The following is a 20,523-nucleotide window of genomic DNA, read 5'->3' as shown; positions in this document are numbered from 1 at the left end:
AATTTCTTGCTGTAAATTGCAGAAAAAAATAATCACTTTCATTTATCGTTTTTAGTAATACATAATATAAAACTAACTTTATCAAGTATTTAGTATAACAGAAGGACTGAAAATGAATAACAGAAAACATTTTTCAAATTATCTTAAAGTGTACAACATAGTTCCCCTTACAAATTAACAACTCACCTTTTTGAAAGTAGGAGAAGTGTTAGTACTGTGTAAATCAAACACCAGAAATTGAGCACCAAAAATTCCTCACAAATGTACCTCAGACAGTAGTATCACAAAATGGCTGTGGTTTCCTCTCATTTTAGATATATACATAACCAATTAACTTTCATCACACACAAATACAAAACCAAAGTAACATTTTAATTGGTTCTAAATTTCAACACTTTCAAATGTGTTTTCCCCATGCAATTTTCCATAGGACATTTAGATACGTCTACAGCCTGAATGGCTGAACGGAATTACACCAAACTTGGCAAAATGGTACATCAAACCTAAGAGGTCAGTGAGGATCTACTTTGCCCCCTTATGGTCATTTGCCCCTTCGCTTTGGCCTCCTCTTGTCTCTCGATCCTACCGAGAGACAGGATGGCGGCCGCTACGGACTGTTTGGAATGTTTACAGACGCCGGAGAACCAATCAGCTTCGCAAAGCTACGTAACCCGAAAAGTACGCGAAGCGGAGCGCTGTTACAGATATATATCTTTTTTGAACGTTAATTTCTCAAAATCCACTGGAGCACATATATTGAGACCTAGCAAAGGCACATCGGGCTACCAGTCCCTACAATTTTGCCAAGTTTCGTGCAAATCCACTCAGCCGTTCGATTATTATTATTTATTTTTTTGCCCCCCGGGGCCCTTTTAAAACCTCCACATCAAACCTAGGGGGTCAGGGAGGATCTACTATGCCCCCTTATGGTCATTTGCCCCTTCGCTTTGGCCTCCTCTTGTCTCTCGATCCTACCGAGAGACAAGATGGCGGCCGCTACGGACTGTTTGGAATGTTTACAGACGCCGGAGAACCAATCAGCTTCGCTTCACAAAGCTCCGGAACGCGAAAAGTACGCGAACTGGAGCGCTGCCTGGTCCGCTGTTACAGATATATATCTTTTTTTGAACGTTAATTTCTCAAAATCCACTGGAGCACATATATTGAGACCTAGCAAAGGCACATCGGGCTACCAGTCCCTACAATTTTGCCAAGTTTCGTGCAAATCCATTCAGCCGTTCGGGCTAAAAGTGAGGCCAACCGCCCTACGGAAAACTCAATGTTAAAAACACGTTTTGGGACCCCCCTTTTTTCTCGGCCCCCCCTTGACGAAACCCCCCCAAATTTTCGGGGGCTGCTCAGAAACAAAATGTTCCATTTTCCTGAAAATTTCAGCCAATTCCGTCCACAAACGCCAAAGTTATTAGACATAGAATTTTCAAAAATCCCATAGAGAAAAAATCCTAACTATATATACCTACTGGCGACCGCCAGTAGGTAATATGTGTACATGTGTGTGTGTATATATGTGTGTATGTATGTATATATGTATATGTGTGTATGTATGTGTATGTATATATATGAGTATGTATCTGTATATGTATGCGTATGTATATATATGTACACTTATGTGTATATATGTATGTATGTATGTGTATGAGTGTATGTATGGATATATATATATATATATATATATTTTCTTTGTACCTAATATTCCGAGACCTCTTGTTATTGTTTGCTGTGCTCACAGTGTAAGGCGCTCTGATACCTTTGGGTCATGTTCGTGCTATGCAAAACTCTAAAATAAATAAATAAATGTGCACAGTACTGGTTATCAACACTGAGTTACCTGTACTACAGGACAATGTAGCTTTATTGCAACTAAATACATACAATTATTTCCCAGATTTGATGAAGGGTACAAAAATAATAAATAACTTGCTGAATAGCAGGAAGGCTAACAGTATTATATTGTACAGGTGAGCTCCTTATCCAGCATTTCTCTAGCTGTTTGCAAGTCCTTATATAATGATAAAACATGAATTAAAAAAGCAGTATACAAAGAGGAGCTTCGGCAAAGCCCCTTGCTTGATCTTCTTTAGGGTATTTAATTGGACAGCACTTGTGTTAAGGTGCCTATGGTGGCCCTAACTAACCTAATTGTGGCCTAAAATGACATATCTCTTAGTTTGAATATCAGACATGATGACCCAGGAGCTACATTACATTAACAGCATTCCATGGAAGCTCAAATGGATGCTGTCTTTAAAAACATCTTCCTCTACCCATTACGTTGAAGGAACGTCAATCCAGTCCTACATAAATGCTTGTGTTATGAGTACGCCAATACGTTTCAAGTTGGACTATGTGATTGTGCTGCAGGAACTTTATCAATAAGTTCCAGCTCACTCAAAATGCTGAGGTTCAGATGGTGAATGGTCCGGGGAAATGAGACCAGACATCCAGGGTTGAAAGTGGAGAGAAGGATATGTTCAAAATCTGTTGCCTGTTCTTTAGGCATGTTTACAAATGAGCCCATCCAGGCCATCCCGTTTAAGATTTTAGATGCAAGAATTGCCGAAGAAAAGGTTTCAATCATGGGAGCCCCTTTCTGAACTTCAAGCGCCATGTTTGTTCTGAGAATTTTATCTTAGATGGCCTCACAAATCAGGAGCTCCACGGCAAAGACAGTGGCCTCAGTTTTGTTTTTTTCGAGTTTTACACAACGCGAACTCGACCCGAAGATATCAGGTATCAAAGTGCTTTACATGAGCACCAGTTTCGTTAGAGATGGACACATTCATTTTTGTTAGGCGCAGGGAGATTAAGTGATTTGCCAAGAATCACAGGATGTTGAGCGACCCTGCTGAGACTCGAACCCAGCTCCCGAGCTTGGAGGTGGACCGCTCTAGCCGTAAGGCTACATTCTCACCCCTAAAGGTGGGGGTTTGTGGTCAGTGTCTGGGGGCATGTCAGGAGATATAGCTTATTGCTTAGGACTCAACAGGCACAGAAGAGGGAGACGCCAAACTCACTCACACTGAGGGAAGCAAAAGTTAGAGGCCTTTGCAGAGTGTTGGTGATGTCTGGTTCACTACTTTACTGATGTAGCGAACACACTACATTACGATGATCAAGCGATTAACAGCATTTCCCAGCATAACATCGCCTCTCACTTGGATGCCTGATTTAGATATTGGCGGATAGGCTACTCCGTCACAAAAGTGACGATATCTCATCCACCGTATTACAAATGCATTATATCCTATGGCACTTGTAATACAGCGGTGGGACATCCATCACGTTTGTGACAAAGTATCCTCTCTGCCAAGATTTAAATCAGCACCTTCGTTTGGAGATGTTGCATCAATATTAGATATCTGAATTTAAATTTCCATGTGGTTTGTTACATAGTTGCTAGGCAACTGGATACAATATTGCTCCTCTACTTGGCAGCCAGAGCGTTGCCCCCGTGTATTTGTTGCCTCTGTATTAAATGTTTTTAAAATTATATATTTTTATGGCCATGCAGCAGCTGTTATTTCAGTCAGTGCTCTCTCTTGTGCAAGTAGTGGGGGGAGGGCGGGCTGGGGCTTGTCAACAGGCTGACCTAGGCTCACCTAGGTCACTCACTCTTAAAGTGAAGTGCGCATGTCGAGGTGGACAAGTGCCTTTTTCTGACCAGCCTGACATGCGCACTTGAGGTCTCTCCCTACTTGCACAATTATTGAGCCCGAGGAGCTTCTTCCCATTGGTCTCCTATGGAGCGCTATGTTTGCCTGCCAGAGCCAATCCTGGTGCTTCTCTCATGCTGGTTTGTGACTAAATAGCAAGGAAGGAGTATCTGGATGGGTTCAAGAAACGTGGGTGGGCCTCCACTATTCGCACCTCCTGACCTTACACACATTTCTCCTGCAGTGGATATTATCTGGCTGACCCGAAAGCACTCCTGGAGTTGTGGAAAATAAGAGGCAAAAATCATGGCCTCCGGCTGCTATGGGGAAAACATAATCCATTCCAAAAACGTGTTTTTTCTCAGAAAAACTTTCTGGATGTTGATTATCTCTTGATTCAAGATGTTGTCTCAATTGTTTTTCTAATGTTGCAAGCTCCTACACGCTGTGTCTGATTTAATCTGTCCATGTGTATCTGTCTATTATGCTTGCCTGCTCTGCATACGTTTGCATGCTGTGTATTTTTTGGGGTGTTAGTATGGCGTGTATGTCATTGCACTATACCTGCCATTTTCTGAATGTATATTTGCATGTGGCATTGTGTATCTTTGCGCTTGTTATGTGTGGTTTAACTGATTTCATATTTGTGGCTCCAAGGACCCAGGAGAGTGAATGCCAGTTTGCTGCATGGTGCCTACAAACGCCAACAAGACATAAGAACTCCACTAAAGTCTCCCCACTTCCCACACATTCGACAAGCTGTACTCTCCAATGCCTGGCAAGTACCGCCTCGGGAAGAGACCCAATGGGGATCCATGGTGCACAATTTCAGGGTCATTATTCATCCAACCTGCACTAATAAAGCAGTTGACAAGGTGCCAAATGGTGTGAGAGAGAGAGAGAGAGAGTGTGTGTGTGATTTTAAATGCTTGGCGTGTTAACATGCCTGATTTGAAGAATTGAAAAGACACATACAGGGTGTGGGTGTTTAGAAGGAGTACACAGTTACTGCGCTTCCTATGATTTATGTTAGTCAAACGAAAGAAAAATCATGATTTCAATATGTTACCGAAATGTCCTCTCAGTTGTAAAAATAAACATATTCACATGCGGTAACTGGTAAGCGCCATTCAGTCTGAGTCATGTATGTGAGGGAGAGTCCGCTTAATTTATCTTATTATGTAGTTTTCTAAGACCTTCCAAAATGTGCAGATAAGGGAACTGAGGTACATGACAAGCCCACGTGACAGACACAGGAATCCATGCAAAATAGGGCTTTGAGGGGGGGCCTGCCCCCCCCGGGGAGGTTTTGGGCCCGGGGTGGGGGGGGGGGGGGCAGCCAGCACCGCAGTTGGGCTGGTTGGGCTGTTTGTGCAGCTTTGGGCTGGGGTGGGCTGATTTTGGACTGCTTTTGGGCTACGGTGCAATTTAAACGGACCTTTTAGGTCATTGTCCACCATTTGGTGGAAGTGACCCAGCAGCTGGCAGTGGGTGGTTCCTGAGGGTGAATTATTGTGTTGACGTGGTTGGGCCTGGGGACTTGGCTCTAGCTGTGGCGTGCGTTTTGTGGTGCTCTGCGCTGTCTACTGCGGGCATTACAATAGTGTCCTGGGGGCGCGCGGTCTACTGAGTGCTCCCTGAGCGTGGGCGGCTGTGGCGTATCTGCCTTCAGAGGCTTCCGACTGAGGCGTGCGGGCGAGCGACGGTGAAAGAAGTTACCTGTTTGCGGCTGGTGCTGTGGAATAATGGCGAGGTTCGAGGATCAGAAGCCAGAAGGGGAGGAGGACCGTGGGCAATAGAGCGAAGGGGAGATGTCCCCATTGCTCATTGAGGAATCGGAGAGCCAGGGGGAGGGGGGCGAGGGATCGCGGGGAGGGGGAGAGTGCTGACGGCGCATGTGGCGCGGGTGGTCGGTGGGGGGGCCTGCTCATCCAGGGCCATCTGGAAGTGGTGAACGGGTTTACAGGCGGGGAGTGGGGCGCGATGGGGGAGTTCTGGTAGAAGAGGGACAGGGGTTGGACGGGGCGGGGCTCGGGGCATGGTCTGGTCCACGCTCCATGTTTCAGGCGTGGAGGGTTGGGGTGGGTGGGGGCCCGCGGAGGGGGGATGGGGGAGATCAGGGGAAGGGGGCGGGAGAGGGGTGCCGGGCCCGGGAGAGAGGGGTGGAGGGTTCGCTGCGGCAGGCGATGGAGGATGTAGTGTGGAGCGAGGAGGAAGAGGGGGGCGATTGGGGGTTTGGGGCGGGTTGGAGAGAGGTGGGTGGGAGTCGTGGGTTGTGGCGGGATACGCCGTCACGGTGGGGGGGTCATTCCTTGGGGGCCGAGAGGGGGGCAGGGGGGGCGTGGAGGGCGGCGGGGGTATTGGCGGGGGGGATCTGTTTAACCCCGGCATGCTGGACTCCACTTCTTTTCTCCTACAGGAACATCTGGTGCGGTGCTCAGGAGAGCAGCATGCGGCTCCATTCCACCGAGGGGATGGGCCGGCTCTGCCTCGTGCAGGTGGTCATTCTCCCACGAGGGACCCGTTGATGGCGGCTTATGGGACGCGGTGTGGTGGGCCCCCACAAGCCCCACCCCGAAGGGTCAACACGGCCTCACGGGGAGGGAGGTCCGTCAGCCGTGAGCGGGACCCTGGAGAGGTGCAGGACCAACGGCGTGAAGAGAATGTGGATTTGGGGGAACTCCTGTGAAATTGTTGAGAGAAGTCAGGTCTCAGCAGGATAGAGCACGCGGAGGGCAGTGGATGGCAGGATTTGGCAGGGGGAGTGGAAGGGGATCTGGAGGATGAGAGGTCCCTGTTGGATTATGAGGAGGAAAGCGCAGAGGAAGGGGAAATTCGGGAGGAGAGGGGATGGGTCGGGATGGGGGGGGTGAAGAGTAATGTTGTTTCTAGTCTTTTGCAGACCCGGAAGCACGGAGTGAAGAGAGTGACGGTCCCCACTGGTCAACTGGTTAGGCGGCGGGATCCCGTGCGGACGCCGATCTTGACGCCAGGTAAGGAATAGGGCAGAGCAGGGAGCGGGTCGGGGGGGCCCGGCAGGTCACGGTGGCAGTGGGGACTGATATGGAGGAGGGGGCAGACGGGACCCGTCGTTTGGTGTCGGCGGGGACGTAGGCAAAAGGAGGGGAGGAAGGGGTGCGCCTTAATAAGGGGCAGTACGTGAAGGACACAGGGGTGGGCCCAGATGGAGCAGGCGTCGGGGGGACGGAGACGCGAAGGTGGCCGGGGGCGCTGGGGGGAGCGAGAGTCCCGATCTCCCGGTGTGCAAGTTGCCCTACATAGGCATCACAAAACCGGTAGGGGCGCACCTGTCCTTTCCTACCAAGGAAAAGATCTGGAAGGGGTAATTCGTGGATATTCTGAAACTCCTCCACCGTGAGCTGACTGCGAAGGAGGGGTCGAAAGAAGAGGAACAAGAATTTGCCAAGTGGCCGAAGGTTCCTCTGACCATAGAGAACTGGTCGGCGGGGATTTTGGTATTCACCAGCATCTACTGCGAGAAGTACCCAGAGCAGGCGGTTGCGCTTTTTAAATATATGGACGTGATCCGGAGAGCGCAGGTCATGTATGGGGGTTACGCGTGGTCTCATTATGATGAAGAATTCCGGGCACGCATGATGGCAGACCCGGATTCGAAGTGGGGAGAGCTGGATTCTGACTTGTATCATCAGACTATGGGGGGGCGAAGTTTGGTAAGACGGTTTACACGGCCAGCGGGCTACCGCTCGCGGCTTTCCCCGTTTTTGGCCAGCCCTACCCGTGGGGGGGTGGGGCAAGGCGAGGGTGTCGTAAATGCCAATGTTGGTGACTGCTGAGACAACAAGGGGGCATGTGGCAGGCAGTACTGTTGGTTCCGGCACGAGTACTCCAAGTGTGGAAAACGGCACCCGGTGGTGCAATGCTGGGGGGTCGGGGGAGGGGGCGGAGGTGCGGAACAGCAGTCAGCGACTTCCGGGATGCAGCCTGAGGGATGGGAGGGAGAGGGGGGGTGGGGGACTCTGGGAAAAGGCTCCTACACCGGTTAGGCAGGACCAGCTGGAAACCCTCCTGGCGTCTTATCCACGGACTGAGGATGCGGGTGTGTTGCGGCAAGGGTTTTGGGAGGGTTTCTGTTTGGGTTACGAGGGGGCGAGGATTGCTCGGTGGGCGGAGAACTTGAAATCGGTCAATGCGCACAAAGCGGTGGTGCGGGACAAGTTGTTCAAGGAGGTGCAGGAAGGGAGGATGGCGGGCCCCTTTCAGGAGGCGCAAATACCAGATTTGATTATATCTCCTATCGGCGTGGTACCGAAGAAGGAGCCGGGGCAATTTCGCCTGATTCAACATTTGTCGTGGCTGGAGGGGACATCGGTGAACGACTACATTTCGTCGGAATTGTCATCAGTCTCGTACTTGTCCGTGGATGTGGCACGGCGGATCGTGACCGCAGTGGGGGAAGGTGTCCTCATGGCAAAGTGCGACATCAAGTCGGCTTTCCGACTGCTTCTGGTACATCCGGAGGATCACCAGCTCTTGGGTATCCAGTTTGACGGGAACATATTTGTGGACAAGGCTCTGCCAATGGGGTGTTCAATATTGTGCGTGTTATTCGAGCGCTTCAGTACCTTCTGGCAGTGGGCTTTTTCCTGGCACACGGGTAAGGACAGGGTGATGCACTACCTGTACGACTTCTTCTTGGTGGGACAGCCTGTTTCGGCGGACTGAACCACACAACAAAACCGGGGGTGGGAGGCCAAAGAATTATGGCTGGCTCATTACACTCTCTCAGGAGTAGGGTGTTATCTGTAAACTTCCAGAAAAAGCCATGAAGTTAAGGAACTCAAGAAACGACAGAAAAGAAACTGTTAAATTTGATATGTGGTAGGGAACAGCTTTTCATGATGTCCGAATAACCATCAACTATTCAAGATGATCAGTATTATCATTTGGTCAAATGGCTCAAAAGGTCAGTGTATCTCTTGATCAATAGAGTACACCATCCCAACAGGTACTCAGCTGAATACCGCCCACATTCACTCTAAGCAGTCCAGCGGGCAACTGACATATGAAAGGATGGAAGCAGTGCAAAACACAAAAAGTGAATAAAGTGGTGAGTAAAATAGGGTGGTGTGCCTTATCACGAAAAACTTTATTAAACACAGACACACCCCCTAACTAAAAACAGAACAGTGCAAAAATCAGTTCGAAAGAATAACTGCCAAAAAGAGCCGACATGTTTCAGCCAAACGGGCTGTAAGTCCCTAGGCTTTCTTCAGGGCTTCTGCTCTACTATGTTGCTACTGCTTATATACGTGATCCAATAGTGAAAATTATAAATCAACACAGAATTGTTTGTTATCCAACAATGTAATAACAAGCATAAATTGAAAGAATATACAACCAGTAAAAAACGAATCCTCCGCGTCAAGCTATGCAGATGGCATCTAGAATAAATCAAATTAACATGGAGTAAGCTGCTCTCGTCGCTTCATGCATTCCTGTACAAAAAATGTCTTTAGATAGTTAAACTTAAATATGCTCACCCAGCTTGACCGGGGACTGGACCTCACCTCACCTGGACCATACTCAGGATATGGAGGCCCCGCTCTGCAGGAAGCAAGATTGAAAAAGGGAGGCTGCAGGGTATAGAAACTAGGAGCTGTAATGGTATACAGTCCCTACAAGTAACAGCCACCTCGCCCACCTGAACTTTTACTCTTGCTAACCAGCGGGCAATACATTCAAAATAGCCCCTGGTGCATCATCATTCATTCCAGGCATTACACACTTCTCAGTCTATTCAGTATTTCAAGGAAAAGGACCTCACACGTATCCTCATATTCATTATTTGGTCTCTAAGCCATGAAAAAAAACAATATAAGGTAGTGTTTATTAACCCTCAATGGTATGTCTAACACTTATAAAAATGTGCATCATCTTATCATAGTTGGCATAAAATCGATATTTAGTCTGACCACCAGAACTTAATCCTCACATTCGATTTCTATCTAGTGTAAACAATGGTGAAATTACCCACCATGCAAACAAACCAAAGCCATCACCAAGCTACAGCCTACCTGTCCGTCGGTACCTCGGGACTTCTCTGAGTCTAGGGGGAGGCACCGACGCGATCAGGAGGCGGTCTTAAATCTGTTCATTAGATAAGCGGCAATTGCTATACCATACTGCGTTTCAAACATACTGTTGCGTAGCCGTTGTCTATTTCATTGTGGGCGCCAGTATACACTCACTTAAACAAGACGCTCTCATTCTCGAACGCCGATTGAATATTCTCTGCTGCCGATGGTAACATCAAAAGAGTCCATGGCGGCTCGGAGAGGAACTACAAAATTACGTCAAAAACATGACGTCTGTAGTTCGCGCAGCTCCACCTGGCATACGCAAAGGACTACAAAAAGACGTCATAACGGTGGCGTTAGTGGTATTAATCAGCCGATTTCTGAAAGCATAATTTAGTTATATTATTATTATTTGGGGGCACATTGGAAAACCGCACAAAGTGGGAAGTATCTCTCAACCATCTTTTCATATTAACTACATCCTACAACAAAGTCCATAGGCGGCGCGGTGAGGGACTACAGAATGACGTCACAAACATGGCGTCTGTAGTTCGCGCACCCTCATTCGACTACAACATGACGTCAAAGCAGTGGTGTTCATCATTTATATCAGTCGATTTCTGGTATATTGTATTCTATTTTATGGGGACACATTAGTAGCCCACAAAGTGGGAAGCAATATATCAACCCTCTTTATGTGTTGGTTAAGTCTTACAACGAAGTGTATTATGCTCTATGTGCATATTAAAAACACACACGAACAATATACTGGGGATAGATACAGTATATCGTTCAGAATTTCTTTATCCAGGCTTCTAACCACCTTATGGTATCATGGCAGTGTCGTATTATTCAGTTGTACTGCTCATCCTATAGTGGCTATGTTAGAATCAAAATGTTTGATGTAAACAGATCGAAACGTCAATGTATATGGATGTTGGAAAGTGTAATCAGGTAGTATCTGAAAGCCCTCATCGCGACCTTACGTCTAAAGGGCTAAACTTAACATACGTTCTTTTGGATAAGGGATAAGGGAGATAAAGGTGCAACAATGAAAAGTGATAGATTATTCTCTACTTGCCCTCTCTCACCCATATCGAGCTGACCTCCTGTTGGACTTGCAACCGTCAATACGGTCACTACCGTATTGCTACCCCTCCAGTATCCTCTCTACCTCGTAAGGGTAAGCACTACTGTAAGTCGGTCGTCGACGTAATATGGTCATGGGATATAGCCTGGTACTAGTTGATACAGACCCTCTAATGAATACAAAGTACCCACAATCATTTATATATTAGACCAAGGTATGTCATTGTTTAGTCCCAAGATGTCTGTGCGGAGCTTAAATATCCACCTATGCTCTTTAATAAATAGGTATCTAGAGACATCACTAACATGAGATGGTATTACAGGTTTCTCCAAGACCGTCCATTGGAAATCCTCTTCCCCGTGTTGTTTATCTATAAAATGTTTAGTGAGTCTCGTGATAGTTCTCTTACACCGGGATGAGCTCTTGTGTTCCAGCATACGTACATGTACTTTCCGAGTGGTCATCCCAACGTATCTAGTTGAGCAAGGACAAGTAAGTAAATAAATTAGATTCTGACTATTGCAATTAGAAAAGTGCAATTGATCCCAAGGTCGGTCTGTCCCTATATCCAAACTAGTCGTATGTCTAGTTTGTGGACAGATGGAACAACTTCCGCATGGGTGATGGCCCACCACAGCCGGAATATCTTCTGAATATGATCTGTTTCGGCGGACTGCCAGCAGCAGCTGGACGGTTTTACAGAACTCATGGGCTACCTGGGTGTGCCCCTGGCGCTGGAGAAGACGCACGGTCCCAATACAGTGCTGTCATTTTTGGGAATTGAGCTTGACTCTGTGGCCATGGAAGCACGCCTGCTGGGGGAAAAGAAGGCGCATATGCTGGAGTTGGAGGATAATATGGTACGGAGGCAGAAGGTGATGGTGCGGGAGGTCCAGGTGCTGCTGGGGCATTTGAACTTTGCGTGCCGCGTACTGCGGGCGGGCCACTCTTTCTGTAGATGGCTCGGTATGGCGCTGTCCGGTTTGACGTTGCCACATCATCACTTGAGACTGTCGGCGGGGATGAGGGAGGACCTGTACATGTGGCGGGCTTTCCTACAGCGCTTTAATGGTGTGCCAATGGCGCTGCCGGAGGACTGGTAGTGGGATGTCACCATTTCGTCGGATGTGGCAGGGGTAGGTGGGGTTGGACTGTACTGGCAGGAGAGGTGGTGCGCGGAGGAGTGGCCCCGGCATTGGCAGGGCAGGGGCGGAGTATTGCCTTTTTGGAGCTCTTCCCGCTGGTGGTAGCCGTGACGGTGTGGGCACGAGAGCTGGCACACAAAAGGGTGATCTTCAAGGTGGACAACATGTCAGTCGTGCAGGTTGTCAATAGGCAGTCGGCTAGCGACCCACAGGTACTCAAGTTGATGAGGGTTTTCGTGCTGCGATATCTGGAGCATGACATTTTGTTTCAAGCCCGGCATGTGCCAGGGGTGGACAATGACATTGCGGATGCTTTGTCTCGTTCACAGTGGCAGAGGTTCCATGGGCTAGTCACAGAGGCAGACAAGCGCCAGACGCCGGTGCCAGTGGAGCTGTGGTCGGTAGGAGAGACCTGGTCATACAACTGGTAAGAGCGTCATTAGCTGTTTCTACCTGGAAAGCATATGAACAGGCGTTGAAGGAATTCTTGGACAGTGGGGCGGTGCGGCAGGGCGATCGCTGGCTGCGAAGTGAGCAGGTGGTGCAGTTAATGTTGGGTTTGGTGGACAAGGGTTTGTCGAGAGTGACGATTGCGGGCAAGTTGTCAGCGGTAGCTTTCATGGGGAAGTTGTGGTGGGAGTACATGCCATCAGCGGGGGAGCTGTGTACGCAGCTCTTGGAAGGCTGGGTGCGAGAGAGGGGTACTACGGTGAGCAAGCGTCGGCCGATTACAGAGGAAATGCTTGGGGGTTTGATACGGGTGTTGCCGACGGTTTGCTTTGATCGGGAGAAGGCTGTATTGTTTTCCACGCTTATGTCGTGGATGTTCTTTGGAGCGTTTCGGGTTTCAGAGCTGGTGGGACTCAAAGGGCGGCCTGGAGTCCTTTGGGGGGAGGTGGAAATGAGAGATCGGCAAGTGGCGGTGCAGGTACGACGTTCTAAGACCGACCAACAAGTAACGGGTCAATGGGTAGTGATGGGCCCGGTGAGGGTGCACGTGGTATGCCCGGCAGCGTGGGGGAGTCGGCTTGCGTCCGGACAGAGGGCAACGTCGGGCGAAGTATTTGGTCGTTTTTCCAGGGGGAGGGTGACTGCGATACAGTTGCTATGGGTTCTGCGGCACACCCTGCGGGTCATGGGTGAGAACCCGAAGGTTTTTGGGACGCATTCGTTCAGGATCAGGGCAGCGCCAGAGGCAGCGAGACAGGGTTGGGGAGGGGGGACCTGATGCGGCTCGAGCGTTGGAAGTCAGACTGCTACAGGACGTACATTAGATTGCGGGGGTAGGACGGGAGAAGTAAGTGGCCTGGTGTTTCCGCTCTCTTACGTGTGCGTCTTTGCAGGTGCAATGGCAGGGCCGGATGCGGCAGTCATGTCTATCCTCATTATAGGACACTCTTTTGTTAAGCGAGCCGAGCTCGTGGAATGGGAGAAACAACAGTGTTTGCATCTGGAATTGGACCTAAGGTTGGTTAATTGTCAATGGCAGGGAAAAGGGGGCATGAGATGGCATGAACTTTGAGCAAGGTTGTTCGACAATGGGGTTTGCCCGGATGTGGTTCTCATACACCTGGGGGAGCATGATTTAGTCCAGTGCAAGGGCTTAGCTCTGGTAAAACAGATGAAAAAGGATCTGTTGGAAATACGGCGTCATATAATATGGTCAGAATGAGTACCCAGGCAGATTTTGAGGGGAGCGGAGCTGCCTGCGGCCATAGACAGGGCGCGCAGAAAAATCAACAGAGAGATGAGACTTTTTTGTGACAGGGAAGGCATGGGCAGGATGGAGCATCCAGAGCTGCGCTATGGGACAGTCTATTTTTTCCGGGAGTATGGAGTGCACCTATCTAGATATGGGATGGAGCTTTACATTGTTCAGTTGAAGGAGGCCTTGGATAAGGTTCTGGGGATACAAAGATATCCCAAGCATCAGGATGCCTGTGGCGGGGTCGAAAGCCGTTAGCAGGGCTTTCGAATGGCGTTTTTTCTAAGTACGGGGAGAATTTAGGAGGGATGGTTTTACTGTTGGGGTAGGTACAAGACGGTATTTAGTAAGGTAGATAGTAAGTTGGCAATTGTAGGTTTGTGTTTATAATGGTTACAAGGGGATCCATGTTTAGGGGAGGGAGTTTGGGGTTATGTTAGGAAAAACATATTTAGTGAGGTTTAGTTTTGTACGGCACAGGCCAAGGGAATTATTTGTGAGGTGCATCTGCTTCCAATAAAGCGGCCTTTTACACACCAACAAGCTGGTCTGTGGTTTGTGCTGCCCCCTTCTGTGGGCCTAAACATAGCTGTATATGATATTTACAGGGTCCATAAACTACCAAGTCTTGTATGGATTTTTCTCTATACCTTTTTTTAGTTAAACGCTGCCCACACTGTTAATATGTTGTCTTCTTTAACCACTTGGAAGCTCATCATATTCTGCTGCTGCGCTGGGATTTACAAAAACCCATTATTCATGACGAGCTGGGCTCGTCATGAGCGTGCTGGGAGGCTACTGCATGACGAGCCCAGCTCGTCATGAGCGTCGAAGGGGTTAAAGAAAAGACATGCCCAGAGCATTGTAGAGTAATAGTGTCTCCCTGACAAGATGAAGTTGTCTGATAACTCTCTCATTCTGCAGACTAATCCTTTACATTGGGAGATTTAGTGCCTGAGTATGAGTCTGGCGGTCTTATGACCGCTAGACTCGCGGTGGCTCAGCAGTGGCGGGCCACCGTCCGCCGCATTACAACTTCCAAAGTCAATGCAGCCTTGGAACGTTGGTTGCACCAGGGAACAGTCGGTCCCTGGCGGTGGTGTAGGAGTGCCACAACACAATATGCTGAGCAGGGAATGGCACAGTCCCGCTCAGCATAATAGGAGTTCCTGGACCGCCAGCCTTTTCATGGCGGAGCCCCGCAATGAAAGGGATGGCAGTGCAAGAACAAAGGGTGTCCTACATGCCCCTATGGCCCCCTCCTCCATGGGGATACATTCAGGGGGGCACAACATGTCCCCCCTCTCTCTACCCCTACAAATTTCCAGCAGGGCATGGACATCCATGCCATACTGGAACATTTTTGCTGTTCCCATTGCGGTGCCTGTTTTCCAGCATTTCCAACTCGTATTACGGTTAGCGGTACTTGGGCGGTCTTGCACAGGTTTGACGCCGCTGCGCCAAATCAGAATCAGGCCCAAATTACAGAAGAATTGTTTAGGAGAGTGGATTCCCCTGTTTTCATCACATTTGCAGAAACCTATGGTCTCTTGGAATCCTCCAGTAATGCCTGCCTTTTTAGGCAGTGGCACTTTGTATCCACAGAGGTTCGAGTCAGTGTTTGCAGAGTAAAAACCAGCGTAAAAGTTAAAGAGGCAAAGTGCTGCTGGCGCTGAAGGTGTCACACCTGACACCAGGCCACTTTGCACCTGTGCATGATGAGCTCACACAGTGACTCCAGTAACCGGACCACTGCGGTTTATGTTTTGTCACATGGTGCTTGGAAGAATGATAGGAACTTGTGTGCTAATACTAATTACTGTAATAATCCAACTTGGGGAAATAAATCCTTGCTTTGCCTTTGATGTGCACACTGCTCTTGTGACCACTGAATTAGCAGGTGTGTAGCTTCCATTCTGGGGTTAAGGGTGCTGTTGGAAACTGCAGCACTTACCACGAGCACTTTGAGACCTTGAATGGAAGTGCGCCAGGTCTATCCAGAGGCCTAGCTTTGCCCTTTAAAATTGGGGGATGTGGGTGAGCTTCAGATTTGCAACAATCATGCTGGCATATCATGTTAAATGATATGAGATGCATGGCATGAGGGTGGCCTGAGGGGCAGTGTAAAGGGAAATGAGTGGGTATTGTTAGGGGTACAAAAAACCTACTATTCTGTAAAATAACCAACATGTTTTAAGATCTGCTAAACAGAGCCGAGAGAGTGTCTTCTTTTGTCTGTGTGTGTATGCAAAAATGCCAGGTGAAATCCGGCAGACACCTCACCATACCCGACTTAAAGCACCTGTACCCAACTACTTATTAGACAATACATTTAATAGGGGATGTAATACCCGGAACAGCCCCTTTGGACTACTACGCCCCTGGGTTTATCAATCTGGAATGAAATGGAGGCTGCAGTGGTACTGGAACTATTTCAAGGTCGGGGTGTTGACATCAATGTTTAAAGTTTAAAAGCAAAGTGATTGTGAAAAATCCAAAGGTAGCACAAAGAACAAGTGTCGCAAGAGAGCTACACCCACTCATCAGGAAAGTGGTAAGTGCGTGATATATGTAGATGGTGTAGTACATATTGGGGGGCACTGTCACAAAGATATTACTAAAGTGTGGTGCCATTACGACTGGTATTTACAGATAGCATAACATATGGTGTTGTTTACAATGTGTGCAAATATTTCAAGACTACACGTTCACAATTGCTTATACACCTTCTTGGTTTCTTAAACTTGGTTTAAAGGGAAGCATTTAACCACTTTTTCTGAAAACTTTCCCGGGGTAGAACCCCCATCCCAAACCCCTTTTACATTGGTCAGAGTCGTTCACTTCACTTGCTGGCTAATCCCATACTTTTACGGCTCACCACTTTGAAATGTCACCAGCCGCCACTGACCATTTTGAACATGGATTGGGGAATAACTCCAAAAATCGATGTGCACACACTAATTTCGGCAGATTTCTCCCACATTCCAATATCCAGAGAAAACCGTGACCGATTCACAAAAACGTTTATGAGTACCGGAAGTGGAATTATAGGAGTGCTCTATTATAATCTTACTTGCCTTTGCGAATCGACTGGACCAGTCCAATTCCTCATGAATAAAAGTGCAACGTGGGAACAGCCCTTACTATTTGTATAACTTTTATGTATGTGCCCCAACCTTTCTATTTTATTCCGGCTTTAGGTGTTTTGGTGCCAAACCAAAAAGCAGTGTACTACTGGGGTACTCGTTTACATACCCTTAAAATACCTTTGTCAGTCTGTCCTCTGTGTTGATGGTCAAACTGATAGCAGTGACAGGCGGGTCTCTTGAAACTGACTATTGCACAAATCGGTGACCACCGGTAAACACCATTCTTTAATCATTTACACTAAAAGTTGCAGAGGGTCAGGCGGTATAAAATCAGAAGGGGTGAGCCAGGCGTTAGCTTTCTTCGTCGCTTTGCTTTCGAGTCTGCTGCTGCCTGCTCTATCACTGACCGGCTCCCGAGTGGGTCCAGCCCTGTCTAGGGCGCTACGAAGATGAAGCAGATTACCGCAGCGCTGTGCTTCACGCTGCTGTCCCTCGGCAGCGCCCTCAGCCCTCAGCCTCTGGTGCCGGAAGACTGCAACGCCACCGACGTCCAGGCGGGCCTGGCCCTTGACGAGATAAACAAAGACCGAGACGAAGGTTACATCCTCAGCCTGTACCGCGTGGCCGACGCTCACAGCCAACCCGCGGTAAGAGAGTGAGAGGGGAATGGGTATGTGCCCTAAACTTGGAGAGGAGGTGGCGTAGCGGGCAGAGCTGTGCACGTTGGAGTTGGGGGACCAGCCCCCAGATTCATCATTGTCCAGTTTTGTGAGTCCTTAATAGCGATTATTAAGGAATCGCTATTAAGGACTTGCAAAACGGGATTCATGTAAAAATCGCAATTTTATTTGCGATTTCTACAGCTTCCTTATTTGCGATTAGCAAATTGCTAATCGCAAATAAGGATGCGATTTCAAGGGTGCGAGGGGTGTCCAAAGGACACCCTGTAGCACCCCTGAAATGTAAATGTAGACTGATGTTGCGCACACACATGTCCAAAGGACATGTGTGTGTGTAACATCCAATTTAGAAAAATGCACTAAAGTGCATTTTTCTAAGTTTTCGCTATTTACCACGAAGTCAGACTTCGCGGTAAATAGCGGCCAAAAATAGCGAATTCGCTATTCAGAAATGGATCATGAATTGCATTTAAGGAATCTCTAATTGAGATTCCTTAAATGCGATCGCAATTTGATAAATCGCAATTATTTGTGATTTTTCAAATTGCGAGTTTATGACCCATTGATGAATCTCAAATGCCATTTTTGCGGGCGCAAACGGCTGAATTTTGCGATTCGCACCGTTTGCGCTCGCAAAAATGCTTGATGAATCTACCTGCAGGTTTGAGTCTCGGCGTCGGCTTAACATCCGGTAATTCTGGGCAAATCACTTACAGCCAGATTCATCAAGCCGAAATCGGCTCGCAAAGGGCCAGATTCTGAGAATCTGGCCCTTTGCAAGCGCAATTTTTGAATTTGGGATTCATGATCCCAAATGCAAAAATCGCAATTTTAGAAATCGCTAAATTGCGAATAATTGCATTTAAGGAATCTCAATTTGAGATTCCTTAAATGCAATTCATGAACCATTTTAAAATTGCGAATTCGCAATCTGGGGCCGCTATTTACCGCAAAGTCTAACTACGTGGTAAATAGCGAAAACTTAGAAAAATGCACTTCAGTGCATTTTTCTAAGTTGTGTGTGACATGTGTGTGCGCAACACCAGTGTACCTTACCATTTCAGGGGTGCTACAGGGTGTCCTTTGGACACCCTGGCACCCTTGAAATCACTTCCTTATTTGCGATTCGCTAATTGCGAATCGCAAATAAGGAATTACTCCCTATTCATTCCTATGGGCCTTTAGGCCCATAGGAATGAATGGGAAAGCCATTCCTTATTTGCGATTAGCAATTACCGAATCGCAAATAAGGAAGCAGTAGAAATCGCAAAAAATATTGCGATTTCTACATGCATCCCATTTTGCGAGTCTTTAATAGCGATTGCTTAAAAATCGCTATTAAGGACTCGCAAAACGGGACTTTGATGATTCTGGGGGTTAATCTCCCCCGTGCCTACCGAATATGAATGTGTCTTTGTGTAACGTAACTGGTGCTCATGTAAAGCGCTCCAGTCCTTGCGGGTCGAGTTCGCGCTATATAAAAAAAACTGGAGAAAAAAAATCCTTTTTGTTCCCTCACATAGAAAATACTCCTCCATATGAAGAAATATCTTCCCACAGACCACAAAAAAAATGGGGGCGGTAAGGTCACTCAGCACCGATTTCTCGTAATGTATTTAGCTGCACGTCTAGAAAGGCAGGATAGGCGTGCAAATAAGTGAAAAGGCTCAGCATGTTGCGACATTGAGGGTGTTCTCTAGATATCTATTGCACATCCTATTTTGTCCCCGCCGGCTCCAATATACCGTTGCGAAGAAATCTCACGTGGAGGATTTTCTGCAACCTTCAGTGCAATCGGCACAGGTAAATATCTGCATCGTGATTTTGTGACCTGGATCTGGGATTTGTGAGCAGAAGAATCTCTTTTTTGTGCACATAAATTACACTTAGGTGTGCACAAGTTTTATGACTAAAAGAATACAATCACTTTGCTTCATGCTTCATGTCATGAATCGCTCTACTGGTTTCAACTCCGATCTTTATGGCATTGCTCCTTTGACAAATGTTGCTAATTTAGTAATTAAAAGGATCTCTGTAGATAGATGGACGAGCAGTGCAACAATAAATCCTTCACAGGTTCCAATCCTTCAGGTGGTAAAATGTGCATTAAACAGCTCAGACTACCGAGCTGTGCAGTGAGAAGAGTTGTTTCATCTACAGAGTTCTCAAGAGTGTGAAACATGGATATTAATTTTGTAGATATTGAAACAAAATGGCTTAAGCAGATATTTTGTTCTGGCCTTGATCGCAATATATATTTCAGGAGGAGCGATGCTTAGTGGTACGTCTGCTGCCTTAATGGAATTAATACTTAGTTATATGAGCAGTTCTTAGAAAAACATGCTGACAATTCAGATTCAGAATTGAGTCAGGGAGAATACAAAATGGCGTACCCCCTCCCCACCCTGCGCAAAAACAAAGCGCCTGATTGACAAGCTGCCCTTTGTAGTACTTCAATAACACTACAACACTTACTACTACGTGCTATTCTCAAACTGCACTTTTGTAAGTGTACTACATTTCGATATTTATAAACCACCTATTTATTTAAGTACACCTTTGTAGTAATTCCCTACCTCCATTTGTTTTATGGGAAGGTGTTGCAGTAAAAGAGGTTGGCCATGTGTTGTGTGAAATTTACTCAAAAGTGTAAATTAACCTTGTGAATCAGGGCCCAGGTGATTAAATATTTCTTTGCACATCCATGTGTGAACTAGGTTAAATAAGGTTGTCAAGGCCCACAGTGGGCAGAAGGATTTTGTTTGTCTCTGTGGCCTTAGAGTAGAGCAACTTGTTGCTTGTTGAGTTAATGCAGGTTTCACTTCTCAACAGCCTCCAGTGCCTCTGAGTCTGAAGTGTTGCTGATCCTCCCAACCAGGCACTTGAGAAGGAAATCTAATACATGATCTTGTTCCTCCAGGGAGGGTCTCAAGTGGTTTCTATGCAATGCTCATGGTCTCATGGTTTTGGTTTTCTTTTTTTGTATATGTAACTCCTTGTTGTTTTGACATAGCTAAAAGCAGTGGCGTACGGGGGGGGGGCACAAGTTTTGGGTAAGGGGGCCTCCACGCCCACGGCAAC

At 47.4% G+C, this 20,523-nt stretch overlaps 1 protein-coding gene across 2 annotated transcripts in view; it reads left to right on the top strand.

Moving 5' to 3' along the window:
- Window positions 1-17,118: 17,118 nt before the first annotated feature.
- LOC144791812 (fetuin-B-like) overlaps window positions 17,119-20,523 on the top strand; it is a 183,331-nt gene continuing 179,926 nt past the window's right edge. Inside the window, exon 1 of one of the 2 annotated variants that reach the window (XM_078666593.1) lies at window positions 17,119-17,409. In XM_078666593.1, coding sequence (XP_078522719.1) covers window positions 17,212-17,409 — 198 coding nt within the window. In that variant the 5' untranslated portion in view covers window positions 17,119-17,211. The remainder of the gene's footprint in view (window positions 17,410-20,523) is intronic. The other variant, XM_078666594.1, reaches the window with a different exon arrangement.

This window comes from Lissotriton helveticus, chromosome 11 (assembly GCF_964261635.1).
Source record: "Lissotriton helveticus chromosome 11, aLisHel1.1, whole genome shotgun sequence".
In the NCBI taxonomy this organism is placed as follows: domain Eukaryota; kingdom Metazoa; phylum Chordata; class Amphibia; order Caudata; family Salamandridae; genus Lissotriton; species Lissotriton helveticus.
Note: the sequence above shows the minus strand (reverse complement) of the source record. Positions and strands in the feature narration are given on the sequence as shown.